We start from the raw sequence: 23,736 nt of genomic DNA on the forward strand, positions 1-23,736 counted from the left end.
CTTAATATTTGTCACAAAAACAAAAATATAATAAAAAAAACCAAAAATTAAGGTTGGTATTAATATTTAAAAATTAAATTGTTATCTCTTCATTGTTGCTAACTTCGGGTTTAATGTTTTTTATTCAAACTTTTTTGTTTTTTGAGATAAGTACGTCATCTTTGGACTCATTTTAAAGGTTTTTTAATGAAGATGACAAATATGTCAAAATTGACGTTGACGTTTCAAACCGGAAGTGATTGTATCTCCATTAATATCAAAGTTAAATATGTCGAGTTTGGACTCATTTTAAAGGATTTTTTATGAAGATAACAAATATGTCAAAATTAATAGTTGAAAGTTCGAACTTTTTGGTTTTTTGAGATAAATGCGTCATGTTTGGACTCACTTTAAAGGTTATTTTATGAAGATTACGAATATAATAATAAAATTAAAGTTGACATTGACAACTGAAAGTTTTTTTCACAACTAAACCCGACTGTTTCTAGTTCTCGTTCTAGTTTTAGTTCTATTGTAGAATTTCTTGGTGTATCTAAGTGTCGTATCTAAGTCGGTTCTTAGACGTATGATGCAAACCGGATTTAACCATGATTTGTCCTTTAAAACAAATGATACTTTAGGACCTAAAGTTCTACAACTTTAGGAAGTAAACTTCTACAATGACAATCACAAAATAGTCATAATTTTAATGGGACTTGATGGATTGACAGCAAATTATCAATATTTGGCTTCAGTTTTGTTAGGAATAACCGCAAATCTCCCCGATCTATGATATTCAATCTGCTCCTTTTTTTTTGTTAAAAGGGATGTAACGACACTAAAACTTTTTTCGACAAGATATGGCGAGAGAAACGCTATCAAAAGCTTTCTCGCAATTCCGTACAGTCCAGGATATTTTTCAGGTATTTCTGCCTGCAGCCAAAATGGTTGATACCCTCTTTGAAATTTCACTTTCAGCTCCTCATTAGTGTTAAGCTCGAGTAGCTCCTCTTGTAATACCACATTCTCCACTTCCGTTTTATCAAATGGATTTATGAAGTCTGTGTTCTGATTTTGAAGTCATCATGCAGGGCAATTAAATGTTGAACGTATGTCTGAATATCCTCATCAAGCCATTCTACCTGTGACAAGTTTGAGAACTCGGAAAATTCGCGCCGACTAATATTTTGCTTCATAAATTTCTATTTTCAATCAAAGGCTGAAAGTACACACTTTGTTTTTATTAAATTGAGGTTGTCCCTTTGTAATTGTAAGTTAATGTTGGGTCTGTTAAATCTGGGTCTTTACTTTCCAGAAACTCTAACACTGATTCAAAAAGTGAATAAAATCTTGTTAAATATGCACTTTTCGATAACCAGCGTACTTCTGTATATACGAGTAATCGTTGGAAGTCTTCATCAATTGTGCAAATAAACGCGTATTCAATGCATTGCTTCTTATTTTGTTAACTGCATTAATCGGAAATTGAAGTGATGGGTGCAATCTATCACTCAAATTTTTCGCTACTAGATGTTGTCGGTGGATGACACACTTACCTCTGGTATAATTCTTAAGTTTTTACAAGTAAGAGTCATTGAGCTTCTTAAAATATTATCTGCCTACATTTGATAGGCGAAGTCATTTTAGTTCTCCACTATCGAAACCAGAAAAATGTTCGTGGGCCCAACCCAACCCCTGGGGGACCACTTTGGGAATCAATGCTTTAGGTCTTTCGGTATTCTGCATTTTTTCTAAGATAAGTTACACCTTTACCTACCACACAGCATAAAAATCTCTAAAAACGATAAAATGTCGCTTAGTTAAGTGATGTATGCGGTCCAATTACAGTTATGTTTTAATTATCTTTCAATTCCAATTTTATTAAGCTGTCATTTACATTTGCCATATGAAACATAGTTGTTTGGGGTTTAGAACATTTTGAGGGGGAAAATCCTGCGTATATTTTTTTTTGTTTTGGATGGTCGTTTAATATTTTCCGCGAGATTTACATAACGAACGGTGCTAACCCATGAAACGAGGCGCATTTGGTAGTCGATTATGAATTATGGTGTAGCCCTCGTAATAGCCCATTACTCCCCGGGCGTTTAACTAATCCGTAAGCTCTTTAGAGGCATAATTTGCCTTATTAACCACGCCCATTAATCCGTATTTATCGTCGGGACAATATCCGTTTCCGATTAACTCCTCTTAGAACATCTAGTTTCCTAATTTTCGCTTACTCCTCGGAAGAAAGGGTTTAAAGTTATGGTACATCAAAGGCGGCAAACTTAAAAATTAACGAAATAAACCTGACGAAAGTGGGTGGTGTAGTGTCGGCCCTTCTCAAAGAGGAGCCGTTCTCTTTGTCGCCTGGGCTTTTGTGTTCGTCAACTTCCGCCATTATCCAACCCGCGTGCAGTTTCGCAAGGCGCATTCGGGAAGCCCTTTTCTTTAATTAAGGGCGACGTTATTTTTCGAGAAGATAGGAAGCTTTTGGCGCCCCGACCATAATAACGTATAATTTAATTTTGAATTTTACGTCGAAAATTTACGGTCAGTCTTGAAGAAAATGAAATCTCCGGGCGGCAAACCAACTAAGCAGGGATCAATGTTCAAGAACATTGGAAACTTTCCGAATCCGTCGGTCGCTATTACTACAAACCGAAACTGAATAACCGTTTTCATTCGTTCCTCTGAAATAAATCCGCAGCTTTGATGCCGTTATTAACCACTTTCAAACTGTCGGCGTAATTAGACGTCCACTCATTTCCAGATACTTACTTACTACTTTAAGACGTCAAAGTAAATAAGAAAATTCAAAAAAAGTTAACTCAATTAGGTTAAACTTGAAGTTTTTTTTAGTTCAGTTCGTTCTTGGAAAGTCTTCTCTTTAAGTCCATATGATGCTTTAAGACTTAAGCATACAAATGTGGGAGTTATGTTATTTCTAATTCTATTCTAAGAATATTTTGTCCTGCGATAATTTTTGAAAAATCTTGTTTCGAAGATAGTAACAGTAACAATATTTTATTATCAAAAAGTACATGTAAAGTTGCTCAATCTACAATAAATGTTCGAAATGACTTCCTCCAGGCTGATTACAAGCATTCAATATTGTCGTCATTGAACTCTTTCAAACACCGGGGTTGTTTCTAATTGAGTTACACCGATTTCGCAAATCGTCCAAAATCTCCACTGGAGTAGCGTAAACTAATGACTTCAGAGATCCTCAGAAAAAATAATCCAGGGGGTTTAAGTCTGGGAATCGAGCAAGCGAAATATGGTGGTGCACCATCATGCATAAACCACATTGCAATTCTTGTCGCGTATGATATATCCTTCAGAAACTCAGACAGCGTTTCTGCCAAAAAGTTGCGATACACCACGCCAGTAAGTCTTCCTGGTAGAAATATCGGTCCAATTAGATAATCATCAACAATTCCAACCCAAACATTCAAGGAGAATTGATGTTGAAAATGATATTCACATACCTCATGCGGATTTTCATCTGCCCACACATGATTATTATGGAAATTCCTTATTGTATTTCTTGAGAAACTGGCTTCATCGATAAAAAGAATTTGTGTCAGAAATAGAGGAATGCGAACTAATGTTTGCAATATCCATTGACATAATGCAATACGTGAAGGAAAATGCAGCAAGTAGTAGTGCTTGAACGCATTGAATGTGGTACAACAAATTGTCCTTAAGAATTTTCCAAACTGTCCAATGACTTACATTCAAAGTATTTGCAATTCTTCGCGTAGAACTACCAGGATCTTCCTCGATCATGTCCAGCACGTTCTGTTCCAATTGTACCGTTCTTGCAGTCATTGATCTTCCTGGCCCTCCACTTCGTTTTAATGAGCCTGTTTCACGAATGAATGTTTTCGAAGATTTTTCGGTCGGGGACATTACAGGCAGGAAATCGTGTAGCTTCTAATGAATTGCCATCATCAAGTCAATACATGAAATGCATGTCAGTCATCTTGGCGTTCGTATAAATCATAATAGAGTACTACACCAACTGTTAAAGACACGTCAAACGTCACTCAATCTAAACAAATTCGATCGATGAGACGTATTTAGGTACTTGATAAACTCATTGCCGCATGTTTACCTAACACCCTGTATATTATAAAATATATATTATATAAATTCAACAAATTAATAGCTCAAGATGGTATCATTTCGTTTCAATGGAATGACGTAAACGAGAGAGTTAACGAATTAAATACGAGGGCCAATAGAATGGTCCTAGTAACTGGATTGTGTTTCATATTATAAAAGGAACTGTAGCATCATTGTTATGATGTAATCGTAACTTTATATAGGATTAACTTTATTAAAGTCCGCTTCAGTTTGTGATTTGCACAACAAGAGGTGAGCTTGTATAATAATTGTCATGGTAACGGTGAAATTTATTGCTGTGGAGCGACGTAATATAAGGTTAGAGGTCCCTTCACAGGTATGTTCGCCAACAATTTGGTCTAAATTCTGCTTTTCCAGTGTAGATTTTAATATTAAATTATTCCCTCTCTCCCATATCTCGACCTGCTTTCCTTAACACTGCAGTAATCGCGATTCCGGTTGTTACAAAAGTCATCTCTAAGATGATTCAATACATACAAAAATATTAACTGGTTAGTCCAGGAAAACTGTCTACGACATCTCTTAGATGACATGCGTCTATTGGAGTGTTAATTTCCTTCCAGGACTCCCCCAAGATCCTACAATGCGGTCTTCCTTCTATCCTTTTCTCGTACTTCATCGGTTTTTTCCCAGCTTCCACCCTTATTCCATTCACCTTAACCTCTTCCTTCTTATAGTCTCCCTCACCAACCCCAATACCCATCTACACTACCTTGTTTGTACATCCTCTAGCAACTCTTATTCTGTCCAACCCCATACTTGCATTTATTTATCATTGCGCTCCCACATGCATCCCCAAACCTGTCCCACCACCCTGTTCGCTCTGTTTGCCATCGCCCTGGCGTGCAACTCAACTCGTTCACTTCCTCTATCTCTCTCCCTCCTTGCAGAACTTCATGACCTTTGTCTTCCCGACGTTTACCTCCAGCCCCTTTGCCTCCAAATATCTCTTCAGCGACCTTATCATCCCCTTGATCTCCAAGTCCGCCGTATACATCGCAAATAGAGTGGGACTAACCGGGTACCTTTGTTCCAAACCCTTTGTAGTCCAGAATATCTCGCTTAACTCTTCCCTCAATTTAACCTTAGCCATCGTCTCCCTGTACATCTCCTTCACTCTCTCTATCAGCTGTTGTGATACCCCTCTCCTCTTCATTTCCTCCCACATCTTCACTCTATTCACCTAAGTATATAACGAGGCTATAACACTTACAAATTTTTTCACCGCAACGTTTTAACAATAATCCAAGAAGATATATTTAATATCTTCTTGGGTTAATGTACACAAAGAAAGGTACAAAGTAAATAACATTATGAGGTAATGGAATATCACAATTTTTTAAAGCTTTAACACTTATCTTGGATTTCTATTGCACAAAAAGAAACGTGCAGATTTTATAGCTCTTGCCATAACTGCAAACGACCTCAGCTAAAATCTCGATATTTAGTAATAAAATACATCAAATTTTCAATGTTTTAACATTAATCTAAGAAGGTATTGTAATAATAAAGCTTCCGAGACAGGTTTTACCTTAGAGAGAAACATAACCTCAATTCAGTTGACAGTTAATTTTTAGTTGCTCATAATTCTCTTAAAACTGTTAATATCCTTTCTAAACCATCCAAAACGGAAAGATAAGTGTCACTTACATCTAATTTATTAGATTCCGGAACATTTTGAATAATTTTGATCTTGAAAATTGGATTTTAAATTTGTAAATTTCAAACTTCTTTTGTGAGAATCTTGAAACCTCCAATGGACGGCTGAAATAGAAGAATATATGCATCAAATACGAAGTTTCATCCAAATTAGTGAAGAATTAAAGAAGAAATGAATAAACTAAGCTGTGGAATTTTGAGTAGTTCAACAAAAATCCGCTAGATGGCGTTCTCGAAATGTAGAAAGATTTGAAATTATTTTAAAATGTTAATATCCTTTCTAAACCATCCAAACGGGAAGATGAGTGTCAATTACATCTAATTTATTAGATTCCGGAACATTTTGAACGATTTTGACCTTGAAAATTGGATTTTAAATTTGTAAATTTCAAAGTTCTTTTGTGAGAATCTCGAAACCTCCAACGGACAGCTGAAATAGAAGAATATATGCATCAAGTACGAAGTTTCATCCAAATTAGTAAAGAATGAAAGAAGAAATGAATAAAATAAGTTGTGGAATTTTGAGTAGTTCGACAAAAATCCGCTAGATGGCGTTTTCGAAATGTAGAAAGATTTGAAATTATTTTAAAATGTTAATATCCTTTCTAAACTATCAAAACGGGAAGATCAGTGTCAGTTACATCTAATTTATTAGATTAATTAATTAGAAGAATTAAAGAAGAAATGAATTAAGAATTAAAGAAGAAATGAATAAAATAAGTTGTGGAATTTTGAGTAGATCGACAAAAATCCGCTAGATGGCGAGAGTAAGTAGAGAGATTTGAAATTATTTTAAGGGCGCGAAACCGATCAACCAATCAGGAGCGAGGGCTAAAAATAGAAGGAAGAAAATTTTCTGGAGAGGGGGAAAAGGGTATATAAAAAAGGAAAAAGTTGAACCAAGACAGTTCAATTTAATAAGGGCTAGAGTGTGGTTGAATTTAAAAAAAAATCTAACCTAAAAAAAGTCAAAAGTAGTTTCCTAACCTTAAATTGGTTCTTCGATAATTTCAATCCAAAATTAACGTCGAATCAAGATTTTCCGAGGGCAATTACCAGACAGCAGATCCAAAGAAGTCCGATTGAAGAATAATTATCCGAAGCTTTCCGGATTCCTGTCCATTTTCCAAGCTTAAGAGGGAATTAAGGTACAACATAACCTAAAAGTTATTTATCAGGTAAGTGGGAATTTCACCGTTAATTTTCATGTCAATAATTCAAGATAACTTACGAGTCAGTTGAAGAATCAAAATTACGCGATAACACTGTTATTTTCAGTTTAATTGAGAATCTATCGATTATTATCGACAAACTTAAATCTTTATGTTTAGTAGTTTCTTAACGTAAACGACGTAAACATAAATAGTGACATCTGTCTTTATTGGCGTTACGCCCTCTCTCGGATAACGAAGTTAAAATAGAAATCTGTAATTTAAACAACCGTTTTTGAATACATTTAACGTAATCATTACAATATACTTAATAAATACAAAGAAAGGTGCAAGCTTGTTGCGGAAAATTCCGTGGAATGTGGTTTCGGGATAAGGTGGAAGAATTAAATGTTAAAATTCCAAAAGAAAACTGGTTTATTAACCACACTCTGCATAAAATGCAAAAATTAACAATTAATTGAAAATACAAACTTAATTATGACAAACCTGAGCACAAGGAAAAGACAAACAGCTTACAAAAAATATGTTGTAAATTCCCAAGAGGTCACTCGAGTCTGGTGTCACAAACCAATGTGGAAAACCAAATCAAAACCAGACTCGAAGGACACTCACAAATTTACATCCCCACCTCGCACAAACTTTTAAAATTTAGTCGATAATAAGAAGAGGCAGTAGAATTCCTCAAATTTTCAATGTTTTAGCACTAAGTTCATGCCTCGGCCGCAAGTGACCTCTACTAGAGTCAACTCCAAAATTATGTATATCAAGCTAACATCACAATTAAACTAAAACTAGAGCTAACACTAGACCCTTAGAACCTTTCGGGTTAAGCCGTGCGTCTTTTGAAAAAATGTTTGACGTTTCGGATGCCATGTTGCAACCTTATTCAGAAACAAGTTCGAAGTGACGAAATCGGTTAAAATTTGACAATAAATACATGAAAAGATTATTAGTGACTAATTAGTGTCTAATTGTCAGCGGGGAAGACACAAAGTAGGAAGACAGATGGGGGCATGGAACCAATGGAAGCTGCAGGCTTCATTCCACCACTACCCACAGCTGAAGAGGTCCGTGATTCAAGCCTTATTTCAGCGAGTAGAGAGGGTATGTGATAAAGAGAACCTGAAAAAAGATTCTTAGATGTACTGTAGAAGAATGGCAATACGATGAGGGATATCCAACGAGGGACCAAACCACGCAAATAGAAGGATGATTCGGTAAGTACGACAACAGCGGTTTTTATTTGCTTTACTTATTTGCTTAGTTTTAGATGTGACGGAATGAGCGAATTGCGAGGTGTCTGAAGAAGAGTGATATCGTGGTACGATAGCCAAAAACAAACTAACCCCGTTTAAACGGAAGCTATCGTGCAGTTGCTGGAAATATTACGTTGGCCAAATTGGACGTAACATCGAATGACGCATCAAGGAACGCGAGAGGGATGTTCGATTGAGAAAAATCTATCTTTCTAATTAACACCATCCGTGAAAGCCAAAGTAAAACTCAACCAAGTAGATACATTACAGTTACAAAAATAGCTACGAACCTTTTTAAATGACATACCTCAAGCGACCTCGATTAGAGAATTTCCATATTCAAAAATGTTATTTTTCCAAACTGCAACAAAACACTATTTGATTCGTATGGAGATTGTTGCGTTATCTTTTTACTTGATGTAAAAAGATTGATCAGATTACTAGGACGTGACAGACCAACTGCGAGGGCACACTAGTTTTGCACTGCTAGGAAGTGACTGAAATAAATTATCTACCGAGCGAGCGAGCTGCTGGAGCTACGTGATTTTTTGGCTAATGCATTCTAAAATGGGTACAACGCGGTGTTATGCCCGGTCTGATCCATTTCTTGCGGGGTGTTGCCTCCTTTTTCCCCTCACCAGATTTATAACTCCGTCCAAACGTTGGTGATTTATGACGGTTAATTCTCTATTTTACCACTCGCAATCAGTTTGTGTGTTTACCCCGCTTCCTGATATATCGGGAAAGCGTACAAACTTCTAAAGTAGTTCTCTGTGCGATGAACAAGAAATATTTCTTCTTGGGACTTTTTAAAAATTTATCAAAACGTTCCACGTATTATACATTATTTTGGGTGAACGTTACACAATTTACTTTACAAACTCAATTTAATACAATTATTGGTGTACGTAATCTAGTTTAGGTAGTTCAAAGCAACCTGAGGTGGGATGTAAATATTTAGTCTCCCAAGCATTTAGGGTCAGTTAGAACACAAACTTTCATTAATTGCGTTGTTGTAATGTACTGCGATTGTAGGATTCGATATCAATCAAAAAAAAAATTTTTTTTTTAATCGGTTTATAAATTAACTTTTAATTGCCTTCCAGGTGGCGTTGGCAATTTCGGCTTCCAGTTATAAAGTTGAAAATGCCGGACGTGGGGGGGCAATTAATTTCGAATCTGCACGCACCACCGAATCGTTCGCAGTTTGCTGTGTTCTGCAGAAACGTAAAAGAGGCCCCCTTTTACGTTTCCGTGTTTTATCTGGTCGCGACCTCCGTTGAGAAATGAAAAGCTTGCATCGCTGAGCAACTGTTTACGCTTAACGCTTTCATACAAAGGTAGGAACATTATCTTTCAACAACAATTTCTAGATAATTTCGAGTTATTTCAACATTCTAACACCATCAGATTGATTAAATTCGGTTCGCCACGATAAACCATCAAAGTTACGATGTCTCCCGCTATAAACTTGTTGCGGCCACGCTTGTTTTTACCTCGTAAACTGGAAAGTTACGATTTTAGGGGTATTCATTGGTCGTTAGAAACTCTAATAAAATATCGTTTTTGTAAAAAGAGGAGTTTTCAGGTATTGCGTTGATATGGATATTCGACCGTTGGATGGTTTCGACTTTCGACAATAATTTATACGTTATTTCCCGATGTCGTAAATCAGAGGGACGAGCTTTCGCACGCACCATCGATTAAATAATACCGGTTTAAGCAAATTTCGCGCCGCGACGCGTCGCTTTTTGAAAGCGAAAAACCTGCATTCGATTACGCTCGTCATGTTTGCGTTTACCGGATGTTGAAGCTGCGTGACGGGAATTTTCACCCAGTTAATAACACTTTGTACCGTGAACTTTGTTTATAAATATTAACGAAATTTATTATTTAAAAAAATTCGTTGTTTAATTAAAACTCGACGTCGAAAAGAATTTGTAGAATTTTTTTAATCCAACCTACGCGACTCTCGTCGCTTTAATTAAACGACTAATCCAAGCACCAAACTGAGTGAGGGTATCATTACGTCTACGACTCTCCAATTTCGAAAAATAACACGCCATGCAGACTTTTTTTTAGAGCTCAACCTTCTGTCAACGTGTTGTCACCACCACTTACCCATCACGTCGGATTATGTCGATTTATCGCGTTATTACGTTTTCAGCCTCTCTCTCTATATTGTTTGCATTGTGTATAGTACGTTGTGACAGTTTTCGTTGGTGGTTTTTCCTTGAATTTCTGGAACATCGGGATAAAATGCCGCGGGGTCGTAAATAAAGCTTTCTTTCTAGAAGTTCGAGTATACCATTGCAGTAAATCACCAACTATCTGAGCCAAACAGACTTTAATTCTCTGCAACGCGAAATTTCTTAACCGTTACAGGCAGGTTAGGTATTGAACGGTTCGCGAAGGATGTAATTCCCGTTAATCCATGCGCGTGATCAGCATATTTTATGAATACTTGAAAAATTATCTCGCCCCGGCACCTCCACCATTTTTAACCTCCTCTCCCCGTACGATTCGAAATCCAATTAACGCCGCGGAAAATTAACTAAACGCCGCCGTATTTCTACCTCTTGACAAACACCGAGTAACGACTTCCGTCGCAATTAGGCCAGTTAAATGTTTGAGAACGACGTTTAGTTTATAACGAGGTCTCCGAGAAAATCAAGCACAAATACAAACTCGAAAAATCAAACGACAAATTATTGTTAGTTAGTTAAACTCAATGTTAAAGCAAACAATTAAATTTTTAAAAAATAAAAATGAACACCAAGTTTTTTATAAATATAAAAAGGTAAACATGAAAAATTATACTGCATAGCAGCACAATCTGGCGTTGGATTTATACAAATATTGATTTAGTTGGAAATAAACAACACGCCATCTCATGGTGGTAGATTTAACTTATTTCGGGGAATTTACAACTTCCTGCTGTGTTATACGATTTTCTAGACTTTGTTTAAAGTAATCTGTATTCAACAATTTGTTAAATTACATAATATTTATTGATTAAATAAGTTTGAAATCTACGAATTCCAATTCGTTTACTACTTTTTTGAGTTATGTTTAAAATTCAATTTAGAACAACCAAATTTAGGGGATTTACTCGGAATTGTTAAACAATTTTAGTGGTAAAAAATGTTTTTTGATATCTCGATTAGTTCTTGAGAAATTTACTTTAAAAGCTAACTTATTAAATTAAGATCCATTTTTTTGTAAGGTTGAGTTCAAAAATTCATTTTTATGATATGTACAAATTTAGAAAAACCAAATTTGGAGGATTTTCTGAAAACTGTTAAACAATTTTCATGGTGATAACTGTTTTTTGATATCTAGATTAAGTTCTTGAGAAATTTATCTTTAAACCTAACTTATTAAATTAAGATCAATTTCTTGTAAGGTTGAGTTTAAAAATTCATTTCTAGGTTATGTATAAATTTAGAAAAACCAAATTTGGAGGATTTTCTCTGAATTCTTTAACGATTTTAATGGTGAAATTTTTTTATTCGTATCTCGATTAGTTCTTGAGATAAAATTAATCTATAAAAATTTGATTCAGCAATTATTTCCTGCTTGGGTTCAAAGTTTTTCTTTTAGGTTATGTATAATTTTAGAACGACCAAATTTGGAGGACTTACTCAGAATTGTTAAGCAATTTTAATGGTAAAAACTGTCTTTTGATATCTAGATTAGTTCTAGATAAATCAATTTTTCAAGTTAACTAATTAACATAAAATCCAGTTTTTGTAGGGTTGAGATCAAAAATTCTTTTCTAGGTTATGTATGAATTTAGAACAACCAAATTTGGTAGATTTACTCAAAATTCTTAAACAAATTTAATGGTGATAACTGTTTTTTGATATCTAGATTAAGTTTTTGAGAAATTTACCTTTAAACCTAACTTATTAAATTAAGATCCATTTTTTGTAAGGTTGAGTTCAAAAATTCATTTTTAGGTTATGTATAAATTTAGAAAAAACAAATATGGAGGATTTTCTCAGAATTCTTTAACGATTTTAATGGTGAAATTTTTTTATTCGTATCTCGATTAGTTCTTGAGATAAAATTAATCTATAAAAATTTGATTCAGCAATTATTTCCTGCTTGGGTTCAAAGTTCTTCTTTTAGGTTATGTATAATTTTAGAACGACCAAATTTGGAGGACTTACTCAGAATTGTTAAGCAATTTTAATGGTAAAAACTGTCTTTTGATATCTAGATTAGTTCTTGATAAATCAATTTTTCAAGTTAACTAATTAACATAAGATCCAGTTGTTGTAGATCAAAAATTCTTTTCTAGGTTATGTATGAATTTAGAACAACCAAATTTGGTAGATTTACTCAAAATTCTTAAACAAATTTAATGGTGATAACTGTTTTTTGATATCTAGATTAAGTTTTTGAGAAATTTACCTTTAAACCTAACTTATTAAATTAAGATCCATTTTTTGCAAGGTTCAGTTCAAAAATTCATTTTTAGGTTATGCATAAATTTAGAAAAACCCAATTTGGAGGATTTTCTCAGAATTCTTTAACGATTTTAATGGTGAAATTTTTTTATTAGTATCTCGATTAGTTCTTGATATAAAGTTAATCTATAAAAATTTGATGCAGCAATTATTTCCTGCTTGAGTTCAAACTTCTTCTTTTAGGTTATGTATAATTTTAGAACGACCAAATTTGGAGGACTTACTCAGAATTGTTAAACAATTCTAATGGTAAAAACTGTCTTCATATCTAGATCAGTTCTTGAGAAATCAATTTTTAAAGTTAACTAATCAACATAAGATCCAGTTTTTGTAGGGTTGAGATCAAAAATACTTTTCTAGGTTATGTATGAATTTAGAACAACCAAATTTGGTAGATTTACTCAAAATTGTTAAACAATTTTAATGATGAAAACGTTTTTTTGATATCTAGATTAAGTTATTGAGAAATTTACCTTTAAACCTAACTTATTAAATTAAGATCCATTTTTTTGTAAGGTTGAGTTCAAAAATTCATTTCTAGGTTATGTATAAATTTAGAAAAACCCAATTTGGAGGATTTTCTCGAAATTCTTTAACGATTTTAATGGTGAAATTTGTTTATTGGTATCTCGATTAGTTCTTGAGATAAAGTTAATCTATAAAAATTTGATTCAGCAATTATTTCCTGCTTGACTTCAAAGTTCTTCTTTTAGGTTATGTATGCTTTTAGAACAACCAAATTTGGAGGAGTTACTCAGAATTGTTAAACAATTTTAATGGTGAAAACTGTTTTTTGATATCTATATTAGTTGTTGAGAAATCAATTTTTCAAGTTAACTAATTAACATAAGATCCAGTTTTTGTAGGGTTGAGATCAAAAATTCTTTTCTAGGTTATGTATGAATTTAGATCAACCAAATTTGGTAGATTTACTCAAAATTGTTAAACAAATTTAATGGTGATAACTGTTTTTTGATATCTAGATTAAGTTTTTGAGAAATTTACCTTTAAACCTAACTTATTAAATTAAGATCCATTTTTTGTAAGGTTGGGTTCAAAAATTAATTTCTAGGTTATGTATAAATTTAGAAAAACCCAATTTGGAGGATTTTCTCAGAATTCTTTAACGATTTTAATGGTGAAATTTGTTTATTGGTATCTCGATTAGTTCTTGAGATAAAGTTAACCTATAAAAATTTGATTCAGCAATTATTTCCTGCTTGATTTCAAAGTTCTTCTTTTAGGTTATGTATGCTTTTAGAACAACCAAATTTGGAGGAGTTACTCAGAATTGTTAAACAATTTTAATGGTAAAAACTGTCTTTTGATATCTAGATTAGTTCTTGAGTAATCAATTTTTAAAGTTAACTTATTAACACAAAATCCAGTTTTTGAACGGTTGAGATCAAAAATTCTTTTCTAGGTTATGCATGAATTTAGAACAACCAAATTTGGTAGATTTACTCAAAATTGTTAAACAATTTTAATGGTGAAAACTCTTTTTTGATATCTAGGTTAAGTTTTTGAGAAATTTAGCTTTAAACCTAACTTATTAAATTAAGATCCATTTTTTGTAAGGTTGAGTTCAAAAATTCATTTTTAGGTTATGTATAAATTTAGAAAAATCAAATATGGAGGATTTTCTCAGAATTCTTTAACGATTTTAATGGTGTAATTTGTTTATTGGTATCTCGATTAGTTCTTGAGATAAAGTTAATCTATAAAAATTTGATTCAGCAATTATTTCCTGCTTGGGTTCAAAGTTCTTCTTTTAGGTTATGTATAATTTTAGAACGACCAAATTTGGAGGACTTACTCAGAATTGTTAAACAATTTTAATGGTAAAAACTGTCTTTTGATATCTAGATTAGTTCTTGAGAAATCAATTTTTAAAGTTAACTAATTAACATAAGATCCAGTTTTTGTAGGGTTGAGATCAAAAATTCTTTTCTAGGTTATGTATGAATTTAGAACAACCAAATTTCCCAAATTCTTGAGAAATTTACCTTTAAACCTAACTTATTAAATTAAGATCCATTTTTTGTAAGGTTGAGTTCAAAAATTAATTTCTAGGTTATGTATAAATTTAGAAAAACCAAATTTGGAGGATTTTCTCAAAATTCTTTAACGATTTCAATGGTGAAATTTGTTTATTGTTATCTCGATTAGTTCTTGAGATAAAATTAATCTATAAAAATTTGATTCAGCAATTATTTCCTGCTTGACTTCAAAGTTCTTCTTTTAGGTTATGTATAATTTTAGAACGACCAAATTTGGAGGACTTATTCAGAATTGTTAAACAATTTTAATGGTAAAAACTGTCTTTTGATATCTAGATTAGTTCTTGAGAAATCAATTTTTAAAGTTAACTTATTAACACAAAATCCAGTTTTTGAACGGTTGAGATCAAAAATTCTTTTCTAGGTTATGTATGAATTTAGAACAACCAAATTTGGTAGATTTACTTAAAATTCTTAAACAAATTTAATGGTGATAACTGTTTTTTGATATCTAGATTAAGTTTTTGAGAAATTTACCTTTAAACCTAACTTATTAAATTAAGATCCATTTTTTGTAAGGTTGGGTTCAAAAATTCATTTCTAGGTTATGTATAAATTTAGAAAAACCAAATTTGGAGGATTTTCTCAGAATTCTTTAACGATTTTAATGGTGAAATTTTTTTATTGGTATCTCGATTAGTTCTTGATATAAAATTAATCTATAAAAATTTGATTCAGCAATTATTTCCTGCTTGGGTTCAAAATTCTTCTTTTAGGTTATGTATAATTTTAGAACGACCAAATTTGGAGGACTTATTCAGAATTGTTAAACAATTTTAATGGTAAAAACTGTCTTTTGGTATCTAGATTAGTTCTTGAGAAATCAATTTTTAAAGTTAACTAATTATCATAAGATCCAGTTTTTGTAGGGTTGAGATCAAAAATTCTTTTCTAGGTTATGTATAAATTTAGAAGAACCAAATTTGGTAAATTTACTCAAAATTTAATTAAAATAATTCACTTAGTTTACAAATAAAGAATTAAATGAGATTTATCTTTGTTAAAACTTTTTCCTTTCGTTCAATATCTTATAACTTTAACCTTTAAAAAGAAAAGCGAACTTATTCCTAATGAATAAAAAATTCTAAATATGATTAACTTTGTTAAAAGCGACTAATTTTTTTTTCTTTTTAACTAGTTCATACTTTTATACAACAACCCCGAAGCAGAAAAGCCCTCGGCCAGGCAACAAAGGGTTCATGAAAAAAGCTGACACCGCCAATTGTGCACCCAGCAACCGGCTCGTGAAGTGTCACTCAAGTAGGCACATTTCTCCTGAAAATTTTTCAGCCTCAACTCGATGCCTTCGGCATGCAAGACAGTCGCCGATTGCCACCTCGCGAGACATGGTGGCCCTTCAAAAACACCTTTACGTCATTCTGGTCTCATTGGCGATACTCGCCACCTATCTCACAACGAAGGGTTGGCGCCCGATTTTCAACCCTTTAGCTTCCATGGAGAATTTAACTGCGGTCTTCGCCGGGATTCCCCGAAGTTTCCAACCGCATTTACCACCATTCCAACCGGTTATTAACAATAGGACGCCGGGACATGACGATAAAGTAATTTATTTTCTCGGACTGTTTGAGATGAACGATGAAAACGGGGTTGAACGTGAGGAAGCCCGGAGCGAAGTTGAAGCGGCCAAGTTAGCCGTTAGGGACGTTAATTCGAAAGACGTTCTACCCGGATATTTCATCAAGTTGTTAATTAACGATACCAAGGTAAAAGAATTCCGATAGGTATAACTTTTTTTTTATTAATAACTTTTTATTGGTTTTAGTGCGATCCTGGAGTTGGGATTGATGCTTTTTTTCACGCTATTTATTCTAATAAAAAGATTGTTATGTTATTAGGAAGTGGATGTTCTAATGTAAGCGAATCTTTAGCCCACATCGTTGTTTATTGGAATATATTACAGGTAATAAATTCATTTTTATTACCAATTCTAATTTGGTAAAAAAAAACCTTATATATACTTTTTTTTTATTTAAGGTATCGTTCGGATCCACATCCCCTAACCTCAGCGACCGAAACGAATTCCCTTTCTTTTTTCGTACGGTTTCTCCGGATTCATCCTTCAACCCTGCTAGGACAGCCTTCATGAAATATTACGGTTGGGAAACGGTGGCAGCTTTCTGTGAAAGTAACAACGTCTTCTTACTTCCTTTGAACAACCTTGTTACTATCCTCGAAAACGCAAATATTACCTGCTCAACCATCACTTTTTCCCTTGATAATTATAAAGAACAACTTTCATTTCTTAAAAGTTTAGACACACGGATTATTATTGGCTCATTCTCTGTTAAGTTAGCACCCAAAATTATGTGCGAAATTTTCGAATTAAAAATGTTTGGATCGGATTATGTGTGGTTGCTTCAAGAACCCGATGATTATTGGTGGGATAACCCGATTTATTGCCCAAAAAAGATTGTTATGGAAGTTATTGAGGGATTTATTTTCATTTCAGATTATAGTTTTTTATCGGAAAATGTTACATCAATTTCAGGATTGGTAATAAATGATTTAATTCAATTTCTTTCCAAAAAAACAATTTTTTTTAGACCCAAGATTCTTTTTACACAAACTTAAACTCATTATCAATATCGAAATATGCCAAATTCGCTTATGACGCAATTTGGTGTATGTCTTTATCTTTAAGGCGCGTTAAAGACCTATTTGGTGATGAACAAATTTTAGATCAATTTGATTATAACAATGGTGGTTTATCCGAAGAGTTTGTTTACGCGATGAATTCGTTGGATTTTATGGGAGTTAGTGTAATAATTAATTTTTTTTTAGTTTTTTAAATTTTTAATATTTTAATTATTTCATTTAGGGTCCAATAAAATTTTCTGGCGGCGATAGAATGGGTAACGCAGAATTAAAGCAGATACAACGTAAATCTTTTATTCATTAACACTCTACTGGATCTAAATGGGATTCTTTCCAGATGGAGAATTAAGAAGAATAGCTATTTATTACACGTCGGAAAACTACCTGGACTTTAACTGCGCGAATTGCTGCAAAATCTTTTGGAAAGGCGGTCAACTACCGATAGCTAGAAGAGTTTTTAAAACTAGATTAATAACGATTCCTAAAGTTATTTTTTATATTATTTCGACTCTTTGCGCAGCTGGGATTATTGTGTGCTTAATATTCTTGTATTTAAATTTAAGATACAGAATGGTTATGTCTTTTAAAATGTCGAGTCCCAAATTGAACACTGTGGCTGTGATCGGTTGCGTTTTAGTATACTTAGCAGCTATTTTATTGGGAATTGATAAAAGTGTTATTAAGAATGAATATTTCACAAAGTTATGCACGGTAAGTTTATTTTTATCGCCGATAAAAATAACTAAGATAATTTTTTAACATTATCCAAAGATTTCCAAGATCTTCTAGGCATTTTCAATTGATTTCTATAAACATTCTGGATTTTCTAACATTATCCCAAGAATTTTTAGGGATTTTTAAAAATCATTATTAATATTTATTGATTTCCCACATATTTAAGTATTTTTAGAAAATTCATCAACATCCAGAAATGTTAATTAAAGATCAAGGTTTAATTATCGATTGTATTGTTATATATACACTTATGATCAAAATCTACTTAAAATTTCCTTCAATTTGAGTCCAAACTCGATTAAGTTACATCTATAAACAATGAAGCTACCAAAGTTTCAATTTTGACGTTTCAAAAAAACAATCGACGATCGCCTCATTTTAAAAAATTGACGTTTCGCTTATTTTTAACATAATTCCACCGAGTTTGGGCTCAAATTAAAGCAAATTTAACGTATTATCATTTCCATTCATTTTCTGTCTTCCTTCAGCAGATACTCAATTATTATCACGCTGCTTCGCACTCTCACAGTTTGTCCATACAGACAATAATGGTTTATTATACAGCTTCAAAAAACTCACTCACCGTCCATTTCGCAACTCGTCGATATTGGGCATTCTGAACACTATCCATTAATTCGCAGTGCATGTCCTGAAATGTTTCCAGCAGAAAACTACTGTTTTGCCATACATCCATGGGACATCCATCTTGCACAGTGATAGCCTGACAGCTGTATTGGCGTTCATCTGTGTGCTTTTATAGCTATCTACTTTTTACTACCTACTACCTTACAATTTTAATATCAGTTCAGTTTTGTTTTCTGGCTGCTACATTACCAGGCAGAAACACTCTGGTAGTATTAATTTATGAGTTTTCAACATCCATCTTCTCAGATCATCACCTTCAAGTTCAATTTCCTGTATAAATAATCTTAATTCCTCTCCTTTCCCTTTACTTTCATGTTTATGTCGTAAAGTCGATATCATTAATTTGCCACCGATATCAATATGGCTGCAACATTGCCACAATCTAAGAAATCATATTGGTTCATAAGTTCCAAAGGCTCTGATAAGATTTCATCACAGGCTTAGCATACACCTATTAGGTGTCCAAATCGTTACTGTCAAGGTTGCATTGAAGACAGATAGGACTTTCCGTTTTCTTTCCTGCCCTATAACCTTAAAGCCTTCGTATGAACTTCTTCCAGTACCAACTGCAAAAACTTGAACCATACTCGTTAATAGAAGACATTTTTAACCTTCCAAGTTCATTTTCGTCATAAAGTAGTCGAAGAATTTCTTCAATATCCTATTTTAATACATTCCAAAACCTTTTCTCACTCATATTGTATAATATAGAGCTCAAACAATTGATTTTACGAATACCACATCAGTTTTTGAATTTACGTGAGTGTATATGGGACCTAACGCTGCAAATTTCCGCTGGAACAGATCGATTTTCAAAATTCAAAAAAAAAATAATTAAGTATCGTTCATTTTCTGTCTTTCTTCAGCAGATACTCAATTATTATCACGTTGATTCAGCTTACCCATACAGACCATAATGGTTTGCTATACTGCTTCAAAAAAACTCTTTCACCGTCCATTTCGCGACTGTTCGATATTAGGCTTTCTGATCAATTCGCTGTACATATCCTGAAATGTTTCCAACAGAAAACTACTGTTTTGCCGTACATCCGTGGGATATATAACCTAAGTCCTATGGACACCCGTATTGTACATTGGTGGCCAGACAGCTGTATTCGCTTTCATTTGTACTTTTAGAGCTATCTACATTTTATTACCATTTTTAATATCAGTTCCCTATCGAGTTCAGTTTTGTTTTCTGGCTGCTACATTATCAGCCAGAAACACTCTGGTAGTATTAGTTTATGAGTTTCCAACATCCAGCTTCTCAGTGACAGGTTTCAAATGGTTAAGGTGAAGCAAAACTTTTCTGAACGTCGTCCTGTTTTTGCAGGAGTACCACAAGGGTCGATTCTCGGACCCCTGTTGTTCTCTGTATACACTTCGAAGTTATTGAAGGACTTAAAGTACTGCAAGGGACATATCTACGCTGATGATACGCAGTTGTATGTGTCTTTTGCACCGGACGACTGGCAAACAGCTCTCCAGAACCTAAATAGTAACTTAAATCAATTATATCAATTAACACTAAAGTATAATCTCCACTTGAATCCTTCTAAGTCTCAAGCAATTTTATTCGGTAGTTCCTTTGGTGATCAAATCGCTTACCCCACAGTTTACAATTTGTATTAATAATGTTACTATTCCGATAAGTGAAAGTGTAAAAACTTGGGTGTTATCATGGATAACTCATTTAGCTGTGTGAATCACTGGTTCTATCTTATTTTGCCTACTGCGCTCCGCTTTACCATGCCTCAATTGATAGTATTGATACTCTACGCATTCAAAGAGTGCAGAATGCTTGTTTGAGGTTTGTATATGATATTCGAAAGTATGCTCGTATTTCGCATAAACTTCGTGACATTGCTTGGTTAAATATGTCCAACTCTATCTTTATAATAAAATTTTGACCAATGGGAAGCCTTCCTACCTAACAAACAAAATAATATTACTTATTTCGTTGTGATGTGCACAATCTGAATACGAGGTTCAAAGGTAGAATTTCTCCTCCTAAGTATAAGTTGTCACTATTTAGAAGATCATTCACGTACCAGATTTGTGTATCTATCTATGTTACGTCTTGCTTTGTCATAAAATTTTTGTTAGTTCGTTGGGTGTGAGTAGGGGCACATTTTTGATGGGCCATCTGGACCCCGCTTTACATATTTTATTTATACATTGTAATTAAGTTTATTTAATTCAATAAAAGGCATTATTATTATTATATTTCTCGTTGGATTGCTGGTGGCGCATGATATTATTCGTTTGCAATATCTATGATAGATAAGTTTGTCATTGAGGAAGTTACTAATATCTTCATCTAGAATATCTAGTTCCACATCGCATATGATTACGGAAAATGAGTTGGATTTGTTATTTAGTGTATTTTTTGTTGTTGGTCTTGGTTTATTTTCTATAAAATCGTCGATAATTTGTTTTTCTTTTAATATGTTTAGTAATTTATATACTGTGTTTTTGTTTTCTTTTGATTTAATTAAAAAACCTTGTTTGGTTTCACTAATTATATCATTATGGACTATATTATTTATAAATTGAATTTCGCTCCAGTTGAGAAAGAACTGGCTTCTTTTTAAAATTTTTGATTTTGGAGTAATTTCAAAAATCGTAGTGAATTCTTTGTTTAATTATTTCATTTTGTCATTAAATGAGTAAGTAATATGTTTATTAATATTTTCATTTACTTTTTGTGTGTTATTTGTTGAATTATTACCTGGTTTTATTAAATCAAATTTTTGTGGTTTTCTGAATAACTCGCTTTGCCTTTGAGATGACGTCCCTGGAACGCCATGTTGCAGATTTTTCGTTGATGTTGTTTTCAGATCAGGTCTTTTAGTTTGTGTTGATGTAGTTCCTCGTTTAGGTCGTCCACATTTCCGGCCTCTACCCGCGGAAGAGTATATTTGCTACGTGTTTCTACTACATCCGTTAAAGTTCGTTTTCGTCATAAAGTAGATCAAGAAATTCCTCAATATCCTATTTCGATAAATTCCAAAACCTTTTCTCACTCATATTATGTAAAATAGAGCTCAAACAATTTATTTTACGACCCCCTAACACTCAGAACGATTCATTTTTTATTTAATCAATTTTTATTAATTTTTGTTGCAGTTTAAAGTTTATTTATTATCGGCGGGATTTACATTAGTCTTCGGTTCGATGTTTGCAAAAACTTACAGAGTACACAGAATCTTTACATACGGCTCTGCGAATCTCGTTAAAGACAAAATCCTCAAAGACAAACAACTAATTGGTTTAATAATGCTGTTACTGTTAATTGATGGTATTATTATAACATTTTGGGTTTACATCGATCCGCTACATAGACAATTAAAGAACTTAACTATCGAAATAAGTCCTATAAATAGAGGAGTGTTATATCAAACTCAAGTTAGTATTAATAGAAATATAATGCAATTAAGATTTCTCTTTTACATTATTCTTTTTAAAGGTTGAAGTCTGCGGTTGTAATAACACAAAGGGTTGGTTCTTGGCAATTTACGGTTACAAAGGCTTCCTATTAATCATGGGAGTTTACATGGCCTGGGAAACGAGGAATGTAAAAATTCAAGCGTTAAATGAATCTCAATACATTGGTATTTGTGTTTATAGCGCTGTTTCTAGTGCGATTGTTGTCTTTTTATCGAACTTTTTGTCTCAAGATATCATCATTAGCTACATAGCGACGACTTCAAGTATTTTAGTATCTACAACGATCACGTTATTTCTATTATTTCTACCTAAGCTAAGAGAAGTATTCGCCGCGAATACGAACGAAGAGGATCCGGTTATGCAAAGTATGGGACTTAAATTTGAATGTAACACGCGGAGGATGATACAACCGGAAGATAGAAACGAGTTATGTCTAAGGATGGAAATACAAAATAAAGTGTATCGTAACGAAATTGATGCTTTAGATAAAGAAATTTCTAGGTTGGAGAATTTATTGTTAAACGGTTATGATGTTGCGATTATCGAACCGAATAACGATGAGGTTAAAAAGAATTTTAATTTAAAATCGTTTAAATCAGAAAACACCTTGCAAGATAATTTTTCTAATCGTTTGTGTTCTCATCCTTCTTGGTTAAATATTTTACAGAACATAAAAAATGTTAAACCCAGCTCGAACCCGGAAATTAATACTTCGTTAAAAGTGAAAGAAGAAAATATTATTAGAGCTTCCTCTATTAGCATAATTAGTAAAGAATTTAATGAAAATGCATTTTTAAATTCAAAATAAAGTGTACATAAAGTTATTTCGTTTTATTTTGAAATGGAAGCACTCCTTTTCGTAGAGAATAATTCAGAAACCAAGATAGCTACGCGGAGACCAGAGCTTGTTGCTAATATAGAGTCTCCCAGACCACATTACAAATTGATGGAAGAGTTCCCACCATCCCCGTCACGATTCAAATTAATTCTATAAGCGAAACTGCACCAAGCCATCTTTTAATTAACGTGGTTGATTTGGGTTTTTATAACGACGCCGAATAAATGTTTTATGACCAACGAATTATTATTAATTATAGTTCAAGAGATGAGAATTTTCTACTAAATCTCGGGGTTTGCTAAATCTCGAAGTATATTTTTTAACGGTTATAAATCTTAAGAATTATGAGACGGGCGTCGGTGCAAAGCACAATTTTTCCGGTCACTTTGGTGGATGCGCCGGGTTAATGTCATGGAAATCAATTTCTCATGGGAAATGGAGTTTAGAACTACCTGGAAGTATAAATTATTAATATCGAGAAATTCTTGTTGAATTTTAAAGTTGTATGTGTCTTTATAATCATGATAAATATTCAGGTATAAAATATCAATTAAAAAAGGGCCATTTTAAATTAAATTTATTTAAAAAAGTGGTCAATGTGAAAGCTTAAAATTTGATGTATTTTTTTTGTAATTTTTTCAACAAATATCAAATTAAATCAATGATTTTTATAAATGCATATAAAATAGACAGTTCAAT

At 33.1% G+C, this 23,736-nt stretch overlaps 1 protein-coding gene and 1 long non-coding RNA gene across 4 annotated transcripts in view; one reads left to right on the top strand and one right to left on the bottom strand.

Moving 5' to 3' along the window:
• Positions 1 to 7,163, bottom strand: part of LOC111419474 (uncharacterized) — a 38,787-nt gene extending 31,624 nt beyond the window's left edge. The window contains exons 1-3 of one of the 2 annotated variants that reach the window (XR_011641903.1): positions 7,022 to 7,163; positions 6,778 to 6,950; positions 5,782 to 5,895 (exon numbers count right to left, since the gene is read on the bottom strand). This is a non-coding gene — a long non-coding RNA (uncharacterized lncRNA). Of the gene's footprint in view, positions 1 to 5,773; positions 5,896 to 6,777; positions 6,951 to 7,021 lie in introns of those variants that run through there. The other variant, XR_002706957.2, reaches the window with a different exon arrangement.
• On the top strand, positions 6,876 to 23,023 carry LOC111419473 (gamma-aminobutyric acid type B receptor subunit 3). Of its 2 annotated transcripts, XM_023052283.2 has the most exons (11): positions 6,876 to 6,968; positions 7,941 to 8,179; positions 8,233 to 9,558; positions 15,892 to 16,477; positions 16,537 to 16,674; positions 16,749 to 17,267; positions 17,318 to 17,533; positions 17,593 to 17,653; positions 17,707 to 18,080; positions 21,879 to 22,157; positions 22,219 to 23,023. In XM_023052283.2, exons 4-11 carry the CDS (start codon positions 15,953 to 15,955, stop codon positions 23,005 to 23,007), a joined length of 2,901 nt encoding a protein of 966 aa, XP_022908051.2. In that variant the 5' UTR covers positions 6,876 to 6,968; positions 7,941 to 8,179; positions 8,233 to 9,558; positions 15,892 to 15,952; the 3' UTR covers positions 23,008 to 23,023. The 2 variants fall into 2 exon arrangements, with proteins under 2 accessions (XP_022908051.2, XP_071056185.1); XM_071200084.1 differs by lacking the exons at positions 7,941 to 8,179; positions 8,233 to 9,558 and having other exon boundaries at positions 6,894 to 6,968.
• The last annotated feature ends 713 nt before the right edge of the window (positions 23,024 to 23,736 follow it).

This window comes from Onthophagus taurus, chromosome 11 (genome assembly GCF_036711975.1).
Source record: "Onthophagus taurus isolate NC chromosome 11, IU_Otau_3.0, whole genome shotgun sequence".
Lineage (NCBI taxonomy): Eukaryota > Metazoa > Arthropoda > Insecta > Coleoptera > Scarabaeidae > Onthophagus > Onthophagus taurus.

Coding starts and splice junctions, on each gene's coding strand:
- LOC111419473 (XM_023052283.2), top strand. CDS start 15,953: ATGAAAAAAGCTGACACCGCCAATTGTGCACCCAGCAACCGGCTCGTG. Junction 17,268..17,317: donor TTACATCAATTTCAGGATTG/GTAATAAATGAT, acceptor AATTTTTTTTAG/ACCCAAGATTCTTTTTACAC. Junction 17,654..17,706: donor AGAATTAAAGCAGATACAAC/GTAAATCTTTTA, acceptor GATTCTTTCCAG/ATGGAGAATTAAGAAGAATA.